This window comes from Sander vitreus, chromosome 17 (genome assembly GCF_031162955.1).
Source record: "Sander vitreus isolate 19-12246 chromosome 17, sanVit1, whole genome shotgun sequence".
Classification (NCBI taxonomy): domain Eukaryota; kingdom Metazoa; phylum Chordata; class Actinopteri; order Perciformes; family Percidae; genus Sander; species Sander vitreus.
The window spans coordinates 7,821,591-7,840,300 of NC_135871.1; the positions used below are offsets into that span (position 1 = coordinate 7,821,591).

At 41.1% G+C, this 18,710-nt stretch overlaps 2 protein-coding genes across 2 annotated transcripts in view; one reads left to right on the forward strand and one right to left on the reverse strand.

Moving 5' to 3' along the window:
- stk32c (serine/threonine kinase 32C) overlaps window positions 1-5,889 on the forward strand; it is a 95,283-nt gene extending 89,394 nt beyond the window's left edge. The window contains exon 12 of the mRNA XM_078272740.1: window positions 830-5,889. Within this exon, the coding sequence (XP_078128866.1) occupies window positions 830-1,049 (220 nt within the window). The 3' untranslated portion in view covers window positions 1,050-5,889. The remainder of the gene's footprint in view (window positions 1-829) is intronic.
- A 482-nt stretch (window positions 5,890-6,371) lies between these two features.
- LOC144532149 (placenta-specific protein 9-like) lies at window positions 6,372-14,638 on the reverse strand. The gene is made up of 3 exons (XM_078272741.1): window positions 14,346-14,638; window positions 7,128-7,219; window positions 6,372-6,686 (listed from the first exon to the last, which is right to left on the reverse strand). Exons 1-3 carry the CDS (start codon window positions 14,407-14,409, stop codon window positions 6,501-6,503), a joined length of 342 nt encoding a protein of 113 aa, XP_078128867.1. The 5' UTR covers window positions 14,410-14,638; the 3' UTR covers window positions 6,372-6,500.
- Window positions 14,639-18,710: the final 4,072 nt, after the last annotated feature.

Below are 18,710 nucleotides of genomic sequence, written 5' to 3' on the forward strand. Positions count from 1 at the left end.
TGGATCATCCAGATGGTCATTGGCAAACTTCAGACGGGCCTGGGCATGCGCTGGCTTGAGCAGGGGGACCTTGCGTGCGCTGCAGGATTTTAATCCATGACAGCGTAGTGTGTTACTAATGGTTTTCCTTGAGACTGTGGTACCAGCTCTCTTCAGGTCATTGACCAGGTCCTGCCGTGTAGTTCTGGGCTGATCCCTCACCTTCCTCATGATCATTGATGCCCCACGAGGAGAGATCTTGCATGGAGCCCCAGACCGAGGGAGATTAACCATCATCTTGAACTTCTTCCATTTTCTAATAATTGCGCCAACAGTTGTTGCCTTCTCACCAAGCTGCTTGCCTATTGTTCTGTTGCCCATCCCAGCCTTGTGCAGGTCTAAAATGTTATCCCTGATGTCCTTACACAGCTCTCTGGTCTTGGCCATTGTGGAGAGGTTGGAGTCTGTTTGATTGAGTGTGTGGACAGGTGTCCTTTATACAGGTAATGAGTGGAGAACAGAAGGGCTTCTTAAAGAAAAACTAACAGGTCTGTGAGAGCCGGAATTCTTACTGGTTGGTAGGTGATCAAATACTTATGTCATGCAATAAAATGCAAATTAATTATTTAAAAATCATACAATGTGATTTTCTGGATTTTTGTTTTAGAGTCCTTCTCTCACAAGTAGAGTCCTTAAGTGCACCTAAGATAAAAATTACAGACCTCTACATGCTTTGTAAGTAGGAAAACCTGCAAAATCGGCAGTGTATCAAATACTTGTTCTCCCCACTGTATATGCAGGTTGCATGATTATAAATGTGTTTCTGTGTGTGTTTCTTTATCTATCCCAGGTTGAAAAGGCGTCCGGAGGAGGGTCAGTCAGAGGAGGCCGGTGGCGATGATGCCAGTGGAGACGGGGACGGAGAGGCCGGGGACGGAGAGGCTGAAGGCGTGGCCACCGACGATGATGCACCAGAGCCAGAACCCGATCCTGAGCCGGAGCCAGAGCCTGAGTCCTCCTCCAAACGGAGCATGTGCGGCTCAGTCTGCTCCTCCCCTGGCAGCTGCTAGCGCCACATCGCCTGACAGTGACGATCGCAGGTCTCTCTGGCCGCTGCAGTGTTTGTGCCATGCCAATAAATACACCCTCACTTCTCCCCTCTGTTGTAGCCAAGAGTGGAGGAAACGCACAGACTGACGCAGAGCAGGACCCAAAATGGCTCACACCATTTCCCCTCCTTTTTTCCCTCTGTAGCATTCTTCCGGTAGGGCATGAATGAAGCAGATTTCCAGAGAGTCCCCGCCTACTGTACCCATCTGCCCTAGAGAAAGCTCTAACTTCTATGCAATGTTACAGTATAGCATGACTATATAAGGTATCACTTACTAGGAGGTGTTGTTCATGAGCAGAAAGCTCCACGAGCATGATGACATCCCGAGCAATAGCAGTCCGCGTTTTTTGGGAGGTTGTTGGTTTCGGTGGAGACGCCTCCCCTCTCAGCCTTCCTGTTCAAAATCTGATGGGGACGACTGAATTATTCAGCACACGCAAGCACTCAGTTTAAGTTATTGCCTGTGTCTTCAGTTCACTCTCCCACCCAGCCTCTTTCATAACATGTGCCCTAATTTAGAACAATAGTTTCTCCTGGAGCACCTTCCTCCTGTTGCAACACCTTTGCGAGACACATTTTCGTTTTCAGTCCCCCAAGAAAGTGGTACCTGTTAATGATAATCCGTAATCGTTATTCACGCTGTAGCCATGGATGCATTATAGGTCAGAATGTTAGTTTGATTTTCCTATTTAAGTGTTAGACTACTATTCTTTCTCTGAGCTTTTTTTTTAGGATGATAAGGTACTGCAATTTATGGGAAATCAGTACAGCAATCAGAATGAAAGGCTTTTGCTTGTCACCGTGTCCTTAATGGTTACCAAGATGTAGTATTTTAGCCCTGCACCATGCTCTGACTCAGAAAGCATTCAGAAACTGTTCTGGGTAATACTGTAAATGGCAATCACCAACAATCACATTTTTAAGAATCTGTTAGAAAGCTGTGTTTACTTGACTAGACATCATCATCTCTTTAAGTGCTTGGTTAATATAAAGATCATCTCCCTGTAGAGCTTGTTTCAGGGCTGTACTTAAATGTGTAGCTGTGCCCTGTTGGTACTTCAAACTGTATAGATGAGCTAGTCTAAGACTGTCCTAGTGATATTGGTACATTTATGGTGATACCATTAATCTCAGTCTGAACACCTGGGAACATGTAGCAAAGGTTCACCTTAAAACCCTAAGGCATAATAGAATGAAAACCATGTAAATAGCATACAGTGTAGGTAATTCAACTCACCACAGTTTTATGTGGGACTGCGAACTCGACATATAAACTAAAGAAAGAGCTGTGTGGAGCTTCATACTGCTTCGTTCTACTCTTCTTTCCAAGTGTGCAGGCACAACTTGTAGGCAAAATATGCCAAAGCTTTTCTACCATTTGCATAACCATTTCTAAGGAACTTTAAATGTGTGCGTGTATGTCTCTTTTTTCCCAGTATAACATAAAGTCAATGTTCCTTCTGCAAGTGAAAATACTATCATTTATACAATCATATTGTGATTATGTATAAAGTATCTATTTCAGGTAAGAGGGGGGCCTTAAAGTAACAGTTAGACATTTGGGGAAATATGCCTATTGGCTATTTTTACAAGAATATACAAGAAGACTGATGCCACTCTGATGTGCATTAAGTACAAACCTGAGAGGCGATTAGCGTAGCTTAGCATAAAGAAAGCAGCAAGCCTGGCTCTGTCCAAAAACAATCACTGTTCCAGTTCAAAAATCCACTTACCAGGACCCGCTAAAGCTCACTATTATCATGTTGTATTTTCTGTGTTTAATCCATGCACACACAGTAATGTTAAAAATGCCCCCTTTCAAATTAATTTCAGGTGAAGTTGCATGCTCTATTAGGCGAACAACTGAATTTCCAGAAATGCTGCACAGAAGTCCTGGATGGATGGCAAAAGTATTGTTACACATAGGTGCTCTAAAACCACAAATTATACATTTTGTGTACAGATTTAAAATCAGATACATTGTCTTGTCTTTATGTGTGAGCTTTAGAGGTGGTGTTGTAGGTGGATACTAAACTTTGAAGAGAGCCAGGCCATTTCAGGAGACACTCGAGGGAGTGCAAGGCGCTGATCACATGAAAGACGGATGCATTTACAGAGAGTTCTTACTAGCTGGGTTACACGTAGTGTGAAACCTTATATTGTGTAAAACTACAATTAAGAGTGCCTTCAGTAGCCTAAGTTACCTTGTGACTTCTGTATTCCTGTTCTGGTGTCTTAAATATGAGGGGTGCCCAGTAAAAGACTGGCCAAAAAAACTTTCTTATTTAAATAAAATGACAACAAACTTTTAAATAATCATTTTACAGCAGCATAGTGTCACCATTATACATTTTTAATAAAAACGTATGATATAGCATTAACAAATACACAATAAATTAGGGTCTACATTGTGATCGTAGCTACATTGTAGCATTGTAATAACAATTTAACAATAAAGGCATGGGCTTGTTCGCTGTCCTGCGGTAGATTGATGATGGAGGGTTCCTCTCAGTTTGGTCTCTCTATGTTCAGTTGACAGACCAGTACGTTAGCTTGGTATAGGGAGGGGTGGTGGTGAGGAAGTTAGCCTCAACCAAAAAAGAAGAAATGTGCTATATTCTAAAGTTGTCTTAGTACCATGTTGTGAGAACACTTAGCTGGCTTGCTAATGTTAGCCAAATTCACATTCAGGAATCACCAGTCCTGCGGGCAGACACCGGGGCTAACATTAAGCTAGCTGCTAACGGTCAGTTTTGAGTCGTTTGAAGGCACCTTTAACCTTTACCTTGGCTTAGTAACGAGTAATGTCACTAATTTGTTTTTCTGTTGAGTTATTAATAAAGTAGCCCAATGTAAATACTTTTTCAATTAGTAACATTTTGAGATGCACCGATTACAATTTTCTAGGCTGATTCCGATTTTCTTTGAGTTAGGCCAGCTGATACCGATTTCATTTTTTCTAACCTCTTTACAGCACACACAAATATTTATTTTCTATCTTTTCTTTAATAGAACATTTTGCACAGAACATAGAACCTTTTTTGAACAGATAATGAATCACTATAAAATAGAACTATATAAATGACTCCTGGTGTGGGAAATTCACACACATCTAAAGTGCAACGTTAGAACCATTTCCTTCTTTTCACATCCAATATCCAACTAAAAAAAAGTGATTTTGGTTTTTGGTGTCGTCCCTCCACGCTCTACTTTTTCCTTGCAGGTGTTGCATATTGCAAACTTGTTATCTTCTGCACACACGCTGAAGAATTTCCAAACAGCTGACATGTTGCAGGTTAATTCACGAGGTTCCCTACATGTGTGAGAATAGCGCCGACACGCACTTCACACGGCGAGCACGACACACGGCGGAAAAATTGAGAGAAAGGGAAAAAGAGACCGTGCTGTCGCGTCCGCGTGTGCGTGCGTCCTTGACAACTGTAACACGTATAACTTATGTTGTCAGTTAATTGTAGCATTGACCGGCATGAAATCGGCATATGTCAGACTGACCTGCCGGTCGCCGGTCATGGCCGAGCACGTGAAAACCGGCCAATTCCGGTCACCGGCCGGTCTATCGGTGCATCTCTAGTAACATGTAATGAGTAATTGATTACATTAAATTAATTTGCTTAGCAGTGGTAGTAATAGTTCCGACAGACAATGGAACAGCAGATTAGCTTGCTAGCAAACATGCTAGCTTGGCTTCCTCTGTCGGCCATGTGGCCCCTGGTCTTGTAGTTTGAAGCGGTTGCGCTGCTTCCAGTCTTTATGCTAAGCTAGGCTAATTGCCTCCTAGCCACAGCTTCATACTTAATGCACAGAACATGAGAGTGGTCTCCATCTTGTCATGTCACTCTCAGAAAGAAAAGCAAATAAGCATATTTCCCAAAATGTTGGAAGAATTTCTTTAAACACTAGACATTATGATTAGATTAAGAAGCTTCTTTAAAGGGATATAAAGTGGCATCTTCCAAGTCTGCCAAAATATATGATGAATTTAATAGTCTCGAGCCCTGCGCTTATTTTGCATGTACCCTTACAATTATAAGCCGGTTTTTGCCAAAGCCTGGAGCTTGAGCCCTACTGGCTGATTTGTGCATGCACAAGCTTTTGGTAATAGCTCACCTGATTATAGACACAGTCCAAATCAGAGTATAACTGGCCTGCTGACTGTTTCTGGACAGTGAGTTTTGTGAACTTTAAACTGTACAAAATCGTATAATCCCAGTGTTATATGGACGGCATGATATTTTTAGATGATATGCAGTACCTTTTGGCATCCTGTAGGTTGTCTTAATTCTTTGTTCAAGTATACAGGCTCGTACCTTTGCTGGATGAGTGGAATGAGGTCAGCAGTTATGTAGTGATGCTCCGTTGTGGGTTAAGTGTTGCGTTATTGACTGTGCAGCAAAGGAAGTTTATTTGGAACTGGGGCAGGTTTTTACTTCACCCCAACACAGAATTTGCTGCATTATTAAAACACTGAATGTTTCATTTGTGGAAAAAAGAAAGCTCAGTTATTTCTAAGACTCATTAAATCAGTCGACACACCATCAGAATCAACATAGACCTGAAGTGGATGTGTAATTATACAGTAAGTTAATCATTTGTAAATGGATAACTAATTTTGACAGTCCATTTAAGTGTACTGTAGCCTTTCTCTAAGTTGCATTACTAATCTACAGTTTTGGCATTTGTTCCTTGATATCAGTGATCATTTCTAATTGGACCGTGCTTGCAAACCCTCCTGACATGTTTCTTTATGTGTTAGTGTTCTGGATGCCGTTAGGTGTTTAGGCATTATGCTAGTGTATGACCAGCAACAGCATGTCTCCTATTCAGCCGTTTTGTGATGGATGCTCTCGAGGCGTACCATACTGTAGATGTCTTAACTCTGTGGATACAGTTTGAATCTCAGTGCCCTGTTGAGAAAAGAAATCGATAAGAATAAAATGTGATTTTTGCCACTCTTTTCCTCCTCTTGATCCTATTTTGCATAATGTTCTTGTGCTGCAGGAATTTTGACGGAGAATTAGTGAAAAGCCTTGTTTCTGTACCAACTGAAACTGCTCCGTGTGTTTAAAAAAATGCTGCTTTAACTGCTTTGATAAAGAAATAAATCTCCTTCCAGTAATTTTGTGTCTTGGTGTCTTTGTCATTTCCAACTGTTTGTCTCCAGACAGTGGAAGGCGATGAAGAGCAGGGGTAGGGGACAGCTATGACTGGGAAAGAGACAAGTCTGTCACAGGATTAGGAAGAGTAAATAATGCAGACAAGCTTGGCCTTCTTGTGCCTCCTCTTTTAGGATACAAACTTCATTTGGATACAGATACAGTTTATGCATACACACAGTTTACTTTTTTGTGTTTAAATCATGGAAAAAGATTGGATCCTTCGAAGTCTATGTTCAAAAGAGTTCTTGAATCACTGTTCCACCCCCATTGCCTGGTTCATTTAACTGCCCAGGGTCTTCCAGGATATCCACGGCTGTCTTTTCTGTATTGTCCAACAGGGGGCGCCACTCTGGGGCTTCAATGGCATCTAGAAGAGCAGCCAGCTCAACCTCCAACTTCTCAACTGTGTCCTCCACTTTCTGCAGGGGGCAGAAGACATAGTTGTGCAGTTGACATATGAATAATACATTAATAAGTTGTAGTATGAATAATAGAATCATCACCCATGAATAATCCAGTCACTTATTCATATGAATAAAACAGTTAGTAAGGTAAGGTAAAGTAAGCGTGGGGTTTGTCAGATGAATGTGGACTAATTTATCAGAGTTTTGGGGAAAAAGTTGAGGAATCATGAGGTTTTTTTGCACAGTAAGTGACTTGGGATGTGGCAGTGAGCCACAGCTTTGTCAACATCTTATCCTTGAAAAGGAAATGCTGAGGATTTGTTTTGGCAGCCTTAGATGGAGAGAAAGCTGACATTTCATAATGAAGATGACAAGAGCAGGGGTAAAATCACCCCCGATCCTAAACAGGTTTCAAACAACTGAGTGCTGAATTTAAGCTTGGTTTGGAAACAGCACCTTCTCCACTACATCCAGGCGGTTGTGAAGGTTTGTGTGCTCTTGACAGGCACTTGAACGCACCGCCCGAGGTCGCAGTTCAGGTTCAGGTCCTGCAAACAGAAAAGATGCATACCTGAGTTACAGTGCATAATGTGAGCTTCTTCTAGCAAACCATAAAAAAAGCAGAACAGCTATTGATCATATGCTTTAACACTGATTTCAAAAGGAGCATTTCGCTTTACCTCCACATTTAAAGAGGTACTAGGAACACGAATTAGGAGAACTATTCATTTCTAAGAATGTGCGAGATGCTGAACCTTTTCTGGAAAACGGCACACATTTCAACCAAAAACACAGATTTCACACATAAAAAAAAAAAAACTGGTTGCCCACTAGAGGAGCAACACAATAATATAACTAATTTCGGAGTTTAAAAGAATTGTTTGACAATTACAGAAATATGCTTGATTTTGGCAGCGTTGAATGGAGCCAGGCTAGCTGTTCCTCCTTGTTTGTTTTCAACTCAAATAATCTGCCTTTCTCATGCAGAGTCTGAAACGAGTTTAAATCTGTTGAGCAGTCAGGACACCATAATGCTCTTGGTGTGAACTGACTCCTGCAGCGTGGGGAGGGCCACACACATTGTTCCAGCCATTTCCCCCTCACAGTTATGCTTCCAATTATCTGTTTCTCTTTGAAGCCGAAATATTTGAGGGGAAGCCTGCATCGTCTGGCAGGACTCTGCTTCCATTTTCTAGCACCTTCTTAGTGGCTGTGGGCCAAGCTCCCATTGATAGCATTTATACTTTATAAATAAGTGAACCTCTCATTCATTGACAGAATGCTGGCAGCGGTGCTGTCGCTGTTATTTAGATGAAACATTTGCAGTGTACACAGACGGCTAATGTCTGAGAGCGTGTGTTGTTATCTAACTTTAATGATACTAAAGGCCGTATGGTTCTGCGCAGGCCCCACGCAGAGCTTTCGCCGTAGCCTAGGTAAGTGGCCTGATGTTTATACTTGTGCGCTGGTGTGTGCGTCAAGGCCCGGCATGTGTGTGGGTGGGCGGAGTGTGTTAGAGCGAGGGAGAAGTGAGAGAGTGATGGTGATTATCTTCAGAGTGAGTAGTGACTCTAGAGTCATAGTGAGAGAAACTAAGTGTTTTCTGACCACGGTGGGATATCTGTAGCAGGAAAAGTTAACCCTCTCCTTGATTTCCTGTTGTTTATGGAGAAGAAGAACCAGGAAAGGAGTCAGGGAAAAGGCAACGCTACCAAGCCACGGCCGAGCGACGTGCGTCGTGTATCGTGTAGTTACATTTTTCGAGAGGTGCACGTCAGGCAACGGCGTAGGGTCCGGCGGGGGTACGCCGTCGATTCTACGCAGAAGCACAAAAAGGCCTTAAGGCGGTGTAAGGTTGCCTCTGTTTTTTGTCAGTATCATTCCTCTCACACCGTGGCCGCATGCCAATGACCAAACAAGGATGTGCTTTCACATTTTATCTCGGAAAACTATAGTTAGGAGTTCATTCCATTAAAAAAAACTATTTAGGTCACTTTTAAGTTTTCTGTTAGGTAAACCTCCAATGAGCCAAAATACATTGAGCTCTTTCCAACTGTAAAAAAAAAAACTACACCCCCAAACGGTTTTTCTTTGCTTTTCTTGAAGTTAAAATCTAATTTTCTTGTTGACAGCTTTCATTTTGGTCACTTGTTTGAGCACAAGGAGAAAGATTTCTCGACTTTTAAGCTTTCTGGGTTAAATAAACTCATTTCCTGCCTGTCTGTCCTCTCTGTTTCACTGTCCTCATTGGAAAACAGAGCTTCACATGTGCACACTTTATTTTTAGAACAAAAACACACACAGTCTGTCAAACAAACAGTGGCTTTGTTCAGGTTTCCATCTTCTTGGCTCTTCCGCAGCAGCTACAGCTGTTAATTTCAATAAATCCACATCTGGCATGGACTAAAGAAGATGAAGACAAAGTGTATCTGTTAGCGTTCATGAGGGCACATTGAAAATCCTTTTTTCATCATCTTTTGCTGATATGGATGTTGATATAGGAATTATTTCCTGCTGATCTCACACTGTAAACAGTATCCGCCCTAACAAGTCATTTAGTCCACCACTCACCCTTAAAATCTTTTCTTCCTTAGGCAATAAAAGCTGTGCCATGCAGAGTCGGCCAGGAATGAATCCCACATCTTATTGTGCACATAATGTCCTCCCGTGTACAGCCGTGCCTTAGCATCAGGCTGCCTTGATTTGACAGAGATATCCCATGGCAACATTTTACAAGCTTCATTACAACCGGGGTTCAGTACATGCAGGAAGCAGGCCAAGAAAGAGCAATGGATGGATGGAAGGTACAGTAAGGAGATTTTCTCAGTGAGCGGGCAAAGCAGATGTCTGCCATGGTGGTGTCCATGAAGAGCCATTACCATTAGGCCTATTAAACCTCACCTGCTTTGGTTTGATGGTGACAGATGAGATATGACAGAAAGACGTGAAGATGTGCTACACATCTGGAGTTAAAACGTACAACAGCGGTGGTTTTTCTTGTTGCATTCCAAAACAACCACAATGTTTAGCTGTAACGGAATGTGCTGCTGTTGATCAGCACAAAAAAATCCCCCCCCAAACGACAGCTGTGCCTCTATCATGGTGTCAGTGTGATCAGTGTGTACACAGCACAGCCTGGTCTTTGGCAGAGCTTGCAACATCGAGCTGCATGCTGATGTTCATGATGAATGCTGTTATGAAAAGGAAGAAGTGTCTCTGTTGTATGGAATGAACAGATACGAGATGTTACGTTATCACCAGTCTGTTTCCCAACAGCGAGAAGGCATTTGTTCCCATTTGAGTTGGCTTTCGCGTTTGTGCAGCTCGTACAAAGACTTGTTTTCTCAGCCAGAACTGTTCCAGGAGGTTTAGAGATCACATAATAAGCCAACACACCCCAACGAAACACACTGCAGGAACAGCAAACAGATATGATGATCTAACTCATTGACTCCACCCGAGGACAAAGGTGAATGACCATGTGTGTGTGTGTGTGTGTGTGTGTGTGCGTGTGTGTGTGCTCTAGCTGTTCTAGCTGTGGGGGGTTTGTGCACTGACATGGCTCTCTCTCTACAGGAGAGAGGGAGTTCGGCCAAGTGCAAAATTGAGAAATCCGTGCAGGTCAGAGTGTTATTTCACAACAACTGTGGAAAACATTAAGGCGGGTTCACAAGCTCGATCAGTGTAGAACAAAGTGTTCTAAGATGTGTGTGCTGCATACCAGCCTGTTTGAATATGTGAAGTGAAAGAAACTGCATATGGTGTGCAATAACAAATGTGCCCTGACACTTCAAATGCTTTCACCCATTACGTTAACTGATGTTTCGACTGCCTTTACCTTTGACTCGGCTGCTTACACTTCAAAGGACATTTCAACTGCTTTCAGAGCATACACTGACACATTAACTCTGTTTTACTCTCATCTGATATTTCAACTGCCTTTATCCCTAACTAAACAGACATTTCAACTGCTGTCAGATTTGACATGTCAACTGTCACTTCAACTGCTTAGAACATTTTACAGTCTAAAAAAAGATGGCTGACGCATAGCCACTTCCTCCCACTGTAGGCTACAAAAGAGAAGACAAAATATCGCGGTTATTTTGGCGCCAGAGTGATTGGGCAATGGCGCCGCGGTATTGAAGTCCCGCCCATCGCCCGTCTGACCAATAGTGAGTCAGTCACAGCTGTCAATCATGACATTTCACCCCTATTTTTATAGCATCAAATAACTAATACTAACCAAATGTATCAGAAAAATGCTTCAAAACACTTGAACAAACATCAGCGTGATAACAACGACATCAAATAAAAGAAACCATATTTGGGAAAGATGTATTTGATTTTTTCGTTTGGCCCATGTCCCATCCACTAACATGGAGGGGGCGAGGCTTATGCCCTATGTTGCAGCCAGCCACCAGTGGGCGATCCAGATGTTTTGGCTTCACGTACAGTGGGGCAAAAAAGTATTTAGTCAGCCACCAATTGTGCAAGTTCTCCCACTTAAAAAGATGAGAGAGGCCTGTAATTTTCATCATAGGTACACTTCAACTATGAGAGACAAAATGAGAAAATAAATCCAGAAAATCACATTGTAGGATTTTTAATGAATTTATTTGCAAATTCCTCGGGAAAATAAGTATTTGGTCACCTACAAACAAACAAGATTACTGGCTCTCACAGACCTGTAACTTCTTCTTTAAGAGGCTCCTCTGTCCTCCACTCATTACCTGTATTAATGGCACCTGTTTGAACTTGTTATCAGTATAAAAGACACCTGTCCACAACCTCAAATAGTCACACTCCAAACTCCACTATGGCCAAGACCAAAGAGCTGTCAAAGGACACCAGAAACAAAATTGTAGACCTGCACCAGGCTGGGAAGACTGAATCTGTAATAGGTAAGCAGCTTGCTGTAAAGAAATCAACTGTGGGAGAAATTCTAAGAAAATGGAAGACATACAAGACCACTAATAATCTCCCTCGATCCGGGGCTCCACGCTCCAGATCTCACCCCGTGGGGTCAAAATGATCACAAGAACGGTGAGCAAAAATCCCAGAACCAGACGGGGGGACCTAGTGAATGACCTGCAGAGAGCTGGGACCAAAGTAACAAAGGCTACCATCAGTAACACACTACGCCGCCAGGGACTCAAATCCTGCAGTGCCCCCTGCTTAAGCCAGTACATGTCCAGGCCTGTCTGGAGTTTGCTAGAGAGCATTTGGATGATCCAGAAGAGGATTGGGAGAATGTCATATGGTCAGATGAAACCAAAATAGAACTTTTTGGTCAAAACTCAACTCGTCGTGTTTGGAGGGGAAAGAATGCTGAGTTGCATCCAAAGAACACCATACCTACTGTGAAGCATGGGGGTGGAAACATCATGCTTTGGGGCTGTTTTTCTGCAAAGGGACCAGGACGACTGATCCGTGTAAAGGAAAAAATTAATGAGGCCATGTATCGTGAGATTTTGAGTGAAAACCTCTTTCCATCAGCAAGGGCATTGAAGATGAAATGTGCCTGGGTCTTTCAGCATGACAATGATCCCAAACACACCACCTGGGCAATGAAGGAGTGGGTTTGTAAGAAGCATTTCAAGGTCCTGGATTGGCCTAGCCAGTCTCCAGATCTCAACCCCATAGAAAATCTTTGGAAGGAGTTGAAAGTCCGTGTTGCCCAGCGACAGCCCCAAAACATCACTGCTTTAGAGGAGATCTGCATGGAGGAATGGGCCAAAATACCAGCAACAGTGTGTGAAAACCTTGTGAAGACTTACAGAAAACGTTTGTGACGTCTTTGTCATTGCCAACAAAGGGTATATAACAAAGTATTGAGATGAACTTTTGTTATTGACCAAATACTTATTTTCCACCATAATTTGAAAATAAATTTATTAAAAATCCTACAATGTGATTTTCAGGATTTTTTTTCTCATTTTGTCTCTCATAGTTGAAGTGTACCTATGATGAAAATTACAGGCCTCTCTCATCTTTTTAATTGGGAGAACTTGCACAATTGGTGGCTGACTAAATACTTTTTTGCCCCACTGTATACCGTTTATGCATCAACCCCTGGCTTAGATTGCGCACACTTTTAATATCTTCAGTGCGTCAACTTCAACTGGAATTTCAACCTGCTGTAGTCGCTTTCAATTCAACTGACATTTTAGCTGCTTTCAGTGCATACAGCTCATTTTTACTTTTGACTATTAGATCGACTACTTTCCGATATTACACCTCAATTGACATTTCAGACGCTGTTGTTGCTTAAATGCCAGCTACACTTTAACTGTTTAAAATATACACACTGTTTACAGGGGGGTCTATACAGCACTTATAGTTAAACTGACCTTTCAACTGCTTTCATCTCAAACTCTTCAACCGATTATTTTTGCTTTCATTGCTTACAATTCAACTGCTTTCAGCACTTTCAGCCTGGTACCAAATGGCGTATAAATAACACGTACATTTCTGAAGGGATTTCCTGTGTCATCACAACAGATTCTTTGGTTTTTGCAAATGCAATTCACGCCATTTATTCTCTACTGACTTATACTGTGACATAGTATAAAGAGCGAGAAAAGTCCGCTTAGGGAGGAGAGATGGAGTGTGTGGGTCAAACAAACACAGGAGAACGGGGCGTTAAATGACCAGCGAAAAGCTGAAAATGTGTTTACATGACATGCAAAATGTCCTTAAAAGTGACGTGCTATTCATATGCCTTCCCATGACAAAACAATAACATGTGAACAAAAGATTGTAGCCTGTTTTCAGTGAGCATTTTTTTATTCTCAAATGAATCATTTAAATAAGAACTATACCACCCAAGTTAAGTTCTTTTCATGTTTGAGCTTTTAAGATGAATTATAAGACCAAATGCTTTGTGTGTGTGTGTGTGTGTGTGTGTTTGTGTGTGTGTGTGTGTGTGTGTGTGTGTGTGTGTGTGTGTGTGTGTGTGTGTGTGTGCTTGCTTGGTGCATACAGTGAGTGTTCATTTGGCTGTATATTGCCTGCAGTTGGCCATTTTTTCAGTATGAAGTCAGCGTAATTCACACTTGAGGCCGTAACTCACAGATTTGGCTCTGGAGGGTTGGCCCACATTTTTGTGAATTTCCATTAGAACACTGGTAAACAAAGTCAAACGTGCTGGTTAGAAGCCGGCAGATGGACATAATGGATGGAGGAAAGAGTGATTGTTTGAAACTATGCTGACACAATATTAGATTAAGTGTAGCCAGAGCTGCAGTGATATTAGTAACAGATGTGCTGGCAACCCTTGAGCACACACACACACACACACACACACACACACACACACACACACACACACACACACACACACACACACACACACACACACACACACACACACAGACTCACATGTGTGTGCATGAACATCCATGATGTCAGTTCAGCTTCATGTGTGTTCATCCAGCCATTGTTTACACACACACTAACATCTGTGAAACATGTAAAATGTATAATGTATGGAATAGACACGTTTGGCATCAGATAATATATTACCACTCCATAAATCCTCTGTTCTAGTAAATCAACACACTGAACACAAATCTGCTCAGCTGATTTCCAGGTGTTTCTCCTCCGGGTCTTCCTGTCTGACCTATGACCCCTTTACCCTCCCTCCTTCCGACTACACCCAGCTACATCCCTTACCTGCAGCAGCGTAGCCAATCAGAAGGAAGATGAGTCCAACTGAGGAGGTGAAGGGACAGGTCATGGTTGAAATCTGGCGACGACGAGTGAGGACTGTGAGAGAGAAAAGGCACAAACAGCACCCAAATCTCCTCTAATTCAGAACCAGACTGTAAAACAAAATGATTTCTTCTCCTCCACAACTCTTCCCCTCTCCCTCTTTGCTCTGCGCTCGCTCTCTTGGTCCCTTATCCTTCCCTCTGTGACTTGGTTGCGCAGAGTTTTCCTAATGAAAACATAAGATGCCGAACAAAAAGCTCAGTATCTGGGAAGGGGCGGGAGGGATGTGCTGGGGAGGGGACTCTGATCTCAGTTCAGCCACACACTGACTGGCTGTTAAAGAGGGGAACTCTGGTTTTACTTAGTTGATCGTGTGGTGGAAGTGTTGTGTTACATTTGGGGTCACTGGCATTTTAATGTTCACACAGTTAAATAAAAAAAACATGATCAGTATTTCTTTACATAGTTTAAGAAGAAAACATGACATAAGGGGGCTTACATCTTTCCAGGTAAAAAAGATTTCAATGTTATATTCTTTTTCCTATTCCAGTACTGGAGTCTTACACACACCCTCTTTTGACTTACAGCATGTAAAGAAATGCCGTGACGCATCAAAAGTTGACTTATTTCCAGCTACACTCAAGGTAAGATTGAAGTAGAGAATTGTTTCTGCTTGAATTATTTAAACTGTATTTTCTCCCGATAAAAATCAAGAGAATAACAAATGCTGCTGAGCTCTTTCTGGGAAATGCAGTCAGTGTTTCCCTTCAGCAGGCAGTCAGAGAAATCAAAATCAATTCAGCAGCAGAGAATGCCCTTTATAATCGCATTGATTGGGTCCTGTTATTCTCACTGAATTGACTTATCTCTCTCTCTCTCTCTCTCTCTCTCTCTCTCTCTCTCTCTCTCTCTCCCACAGTCTGTGTGACTCACACACCTTCCCACACACACAAACACGACACAGCCAAGACTGTTACGTAGTAAACGTGGTTATCTTCATTAAGCCAGGCTGTCTTCAGCCTTGTGCTTTGCTCTCTCGCCTGGCCTCTTAAGCAGATCGGCAGGTTAAGCAGCAGAAAACAAAACTGGAGGAAAAGTGAGTGAAGGGATCAAAGGAGAGCTGAGAGAACAGAGCCAGAAGACATGTCTGTCTGTCAGTAGATAAAAACCAAGAGATACAGGCCGCAGGACACACACACACGCACACACAAAAAAAAAAGAAAGAAAGAAATGACTCTATGTATCTCATACATGACCAACCTTCTTGGTCATTGATTCATAGTTTTAGTGGAAACTTATATGTCATCTTAGGCAAAATGAAACAAAAATTAAAAATCACATTTGAAAGCACACGACACAAGTAAAAGAATAACAACGTCATACTGTCAGAATGAATTTGATACACTGAACATCACACAAGGAAGGAAGGTTTTTCTAACATGGCACATTCAGGGGTATTAACAACATTTAAACATTTTTAACATTTAATAGAAAAAAGAAGATGGTAGGCTTTCCTCAGCGGATCACCTCAACATGCAGATGGCTAGTTCACTAATACGCTTATTTTTATGAATTATTCAGGAAACGTTTACTGGTTTATTTATTAGCTTATATAACAAGAGCAGTGTGCATTCATAAACAACGCAGTACAGTAACTGTTGCAGAGTTGTGACAAACAGACATTACAGAGTTACCCTAAAAAATGTAAGGTAGTTTACATTTAAAAAGGTTTATTAAAGTGGTTTATAAGCATGCAGAGCATTAATAAAAAAAAGATGTACTTATATATATTGTTTATTTTAACACCAATGTGCTACATTGTTAGGTCCTAAGTTAAACATGCAAAACAGTAGAACACATGCAAAGCTATAAAACTGAGATATTAGTTTTAACATTATTAGTGTTAAATGTTAGGTATTAATCTTACATCATTTTTGTGATTTACATAACATTACATACATTTGAGCTATTGTTTTTTTGACCATAAAATAGAAATGACACTAGAGATATCAAAAAACATAAAGATAAAAAGTTGTTCAAAGTTTAAAATACTCATTAAGACAGTTTGTGAAATATGGTTCCTGTTGTTTTCATGACCTAAGTCTGTCATGTGAACGAGCATATTAACATATTTATACTCTGGAAGATAGAAATGATCATACCTTTCAATGTGTGAAAGAAATATCATGCAAATGTGTAGTAGAAATGAAAGAGTATTCTAATCCAGCATGATATTGAATGTAAATGTATGTCAGAGTTGACGTGGTGACCCTTGATTCGGCTGGTAGACACACAGAGAAGCACAGAGCGTCTACGCCAACACACAGCCACAGGATCATGGCGTCCAGTGGGCCGGCGTCATGCTGATCTGTGGTGTGACAGACTGCTGGAGGCGGGGTCACCTTCTCTCTGTTTATTTCTGTCCACTCCTCCTCTCTGTGCTGTCTATACGTCTGTCAGGGTTCTTTTTTTCATTGTAATGCCTGTCAGTTGTCATGGTGACCAAGCGTCCTCATCAGCATGAAGAGACAAAGGAGACCCTCGCAGTAGTGGAAGAAGTATTGAGATCCTTTACTTAAGTAATTACTGGAATTGTTGGGTCTTTGTAAATTCTAGAGTGTGGTCTAGACCTACTCTATCTGTAAAGTGTCTCGAGATAACTCTTGTTATGATTTGATACTATAAATAAAATTGAATTGAATTGAAGTAAAAGTACTAATACCACACAACAAAATGCTCTGTTACAAGTAAAGGTCCTGCATTGAAAATGTTACTTAAGTAAGAGTATCTTAGTATCATAACAAAAATGTACTTAAAGTATTAAAAGTTAAAGTACTCAATGCAGAAAAATCCTCCCATTTTAGAGACTGGAAACAATCCAATCTGTTTAATTGGCTAATCATTTCAGCAGTACTTGAAGGTCGTTTTATTGTTGGGTAGTTACATTTCTAATAAAACATTGCATTTTATAAACTACTGTTTTTGAGCGCAGAAAGTCTTAATTTGTAAAGTAAATAGTAACTAAAGGTGTCAGATGAATGTAGTGCAGTAAAAAGTACAATAATTCTCTCTGAAATGTAGCGGAGTAGAAGTAGAAATTGGCATGAAAAGAAAAAAACTCAAGTAAAGTACAAGTACCTCAACATTTGTACTTAAGTACAGTACTGGAGTAAATGCAGTGGTGGAAGAAGTATTCAGATCCTTTACTTAAGTAAAACTACTAATACCACAATGTAAAAATACTCTGTAAGTAAAAGTCCTGCATTGAAAAGGTTACTTAAGTAAAAGTATGTAAGTATCATCAGGAAAATGTACTTGATGCAGAAAAATCCTCCCATTTTAGAAACTGGAAACGATCCAAACAGTTCTGTCAATCAACTAAGTGTTTAATCATTTCAGCTGGACTTACATATTGTTGAGTAGTTTCATTTATAATAAAAATAATATAATAATTATTCAAGTAAAGTACAGGTACCTCAAATTTATACCTAAGTACAGTAGCCTACTTGGGTAAATGTACTTAGTTACATTCCACCACTGGACCCTCGTTGCCTTCATCATTTTATCCAGTCAAACAGTCATCTTCACCTGAACATGGCCCTCACTAAACCTTGTTGTTGTCAGCTCTCTGTACCTGCCTGGCCCCTGGCAAACACCGTTGTTCTTCCTCTTTTTAAGCAGCTACTGTAAATCTCATTTGGGTGAGGTGTGGGGTTGTGTGTGTGATGTCTGTGACTCCGTCAAAAGAAACAAAGCTCCACCCTTTGCTTTTAAGACAAGTCATTAGCTGACCTTTGGTTTCCATTGACTGTGTCCTAATCCTATTGTACATTTGCTGTACTTACATGAACTATCAACAGCTTGACTGAAAGCACTACTCCAAGTTTTTTTTTTGAGCTTTGTCATGTGGTCAGCTTACTCACTATATGATGAGTAGACTGGTACCAAATCTTTACTGCCTGCATGATGGACATTTCATCAAATGGTACCATAGTTTCCAAATTATGAAAGATTAATCTTTCAGATATTCAAATGTGGTATTACTTTTCTTCCCATGGTCTGTGCATTTATAACTTCCGTTGACAAAACTATAAATCCTCATCAACGGTCCATTACTTTACATTTTCTACGCTATTATAACTTCAGCTGTCCGGCTAACTTCACTCCCTTAATGTCTAAACAAAGAAAGTTATATTTGAAATCATGCAAATCTTTTCTGCCACATAAAGTTTCTATTATCCAATTTTCTGATTGATTTATGTGTCGCCTTGTGACACAATTCAACCATCCAACAAGCATATTTAAAGAAGCATTCTGGCAGCTTTA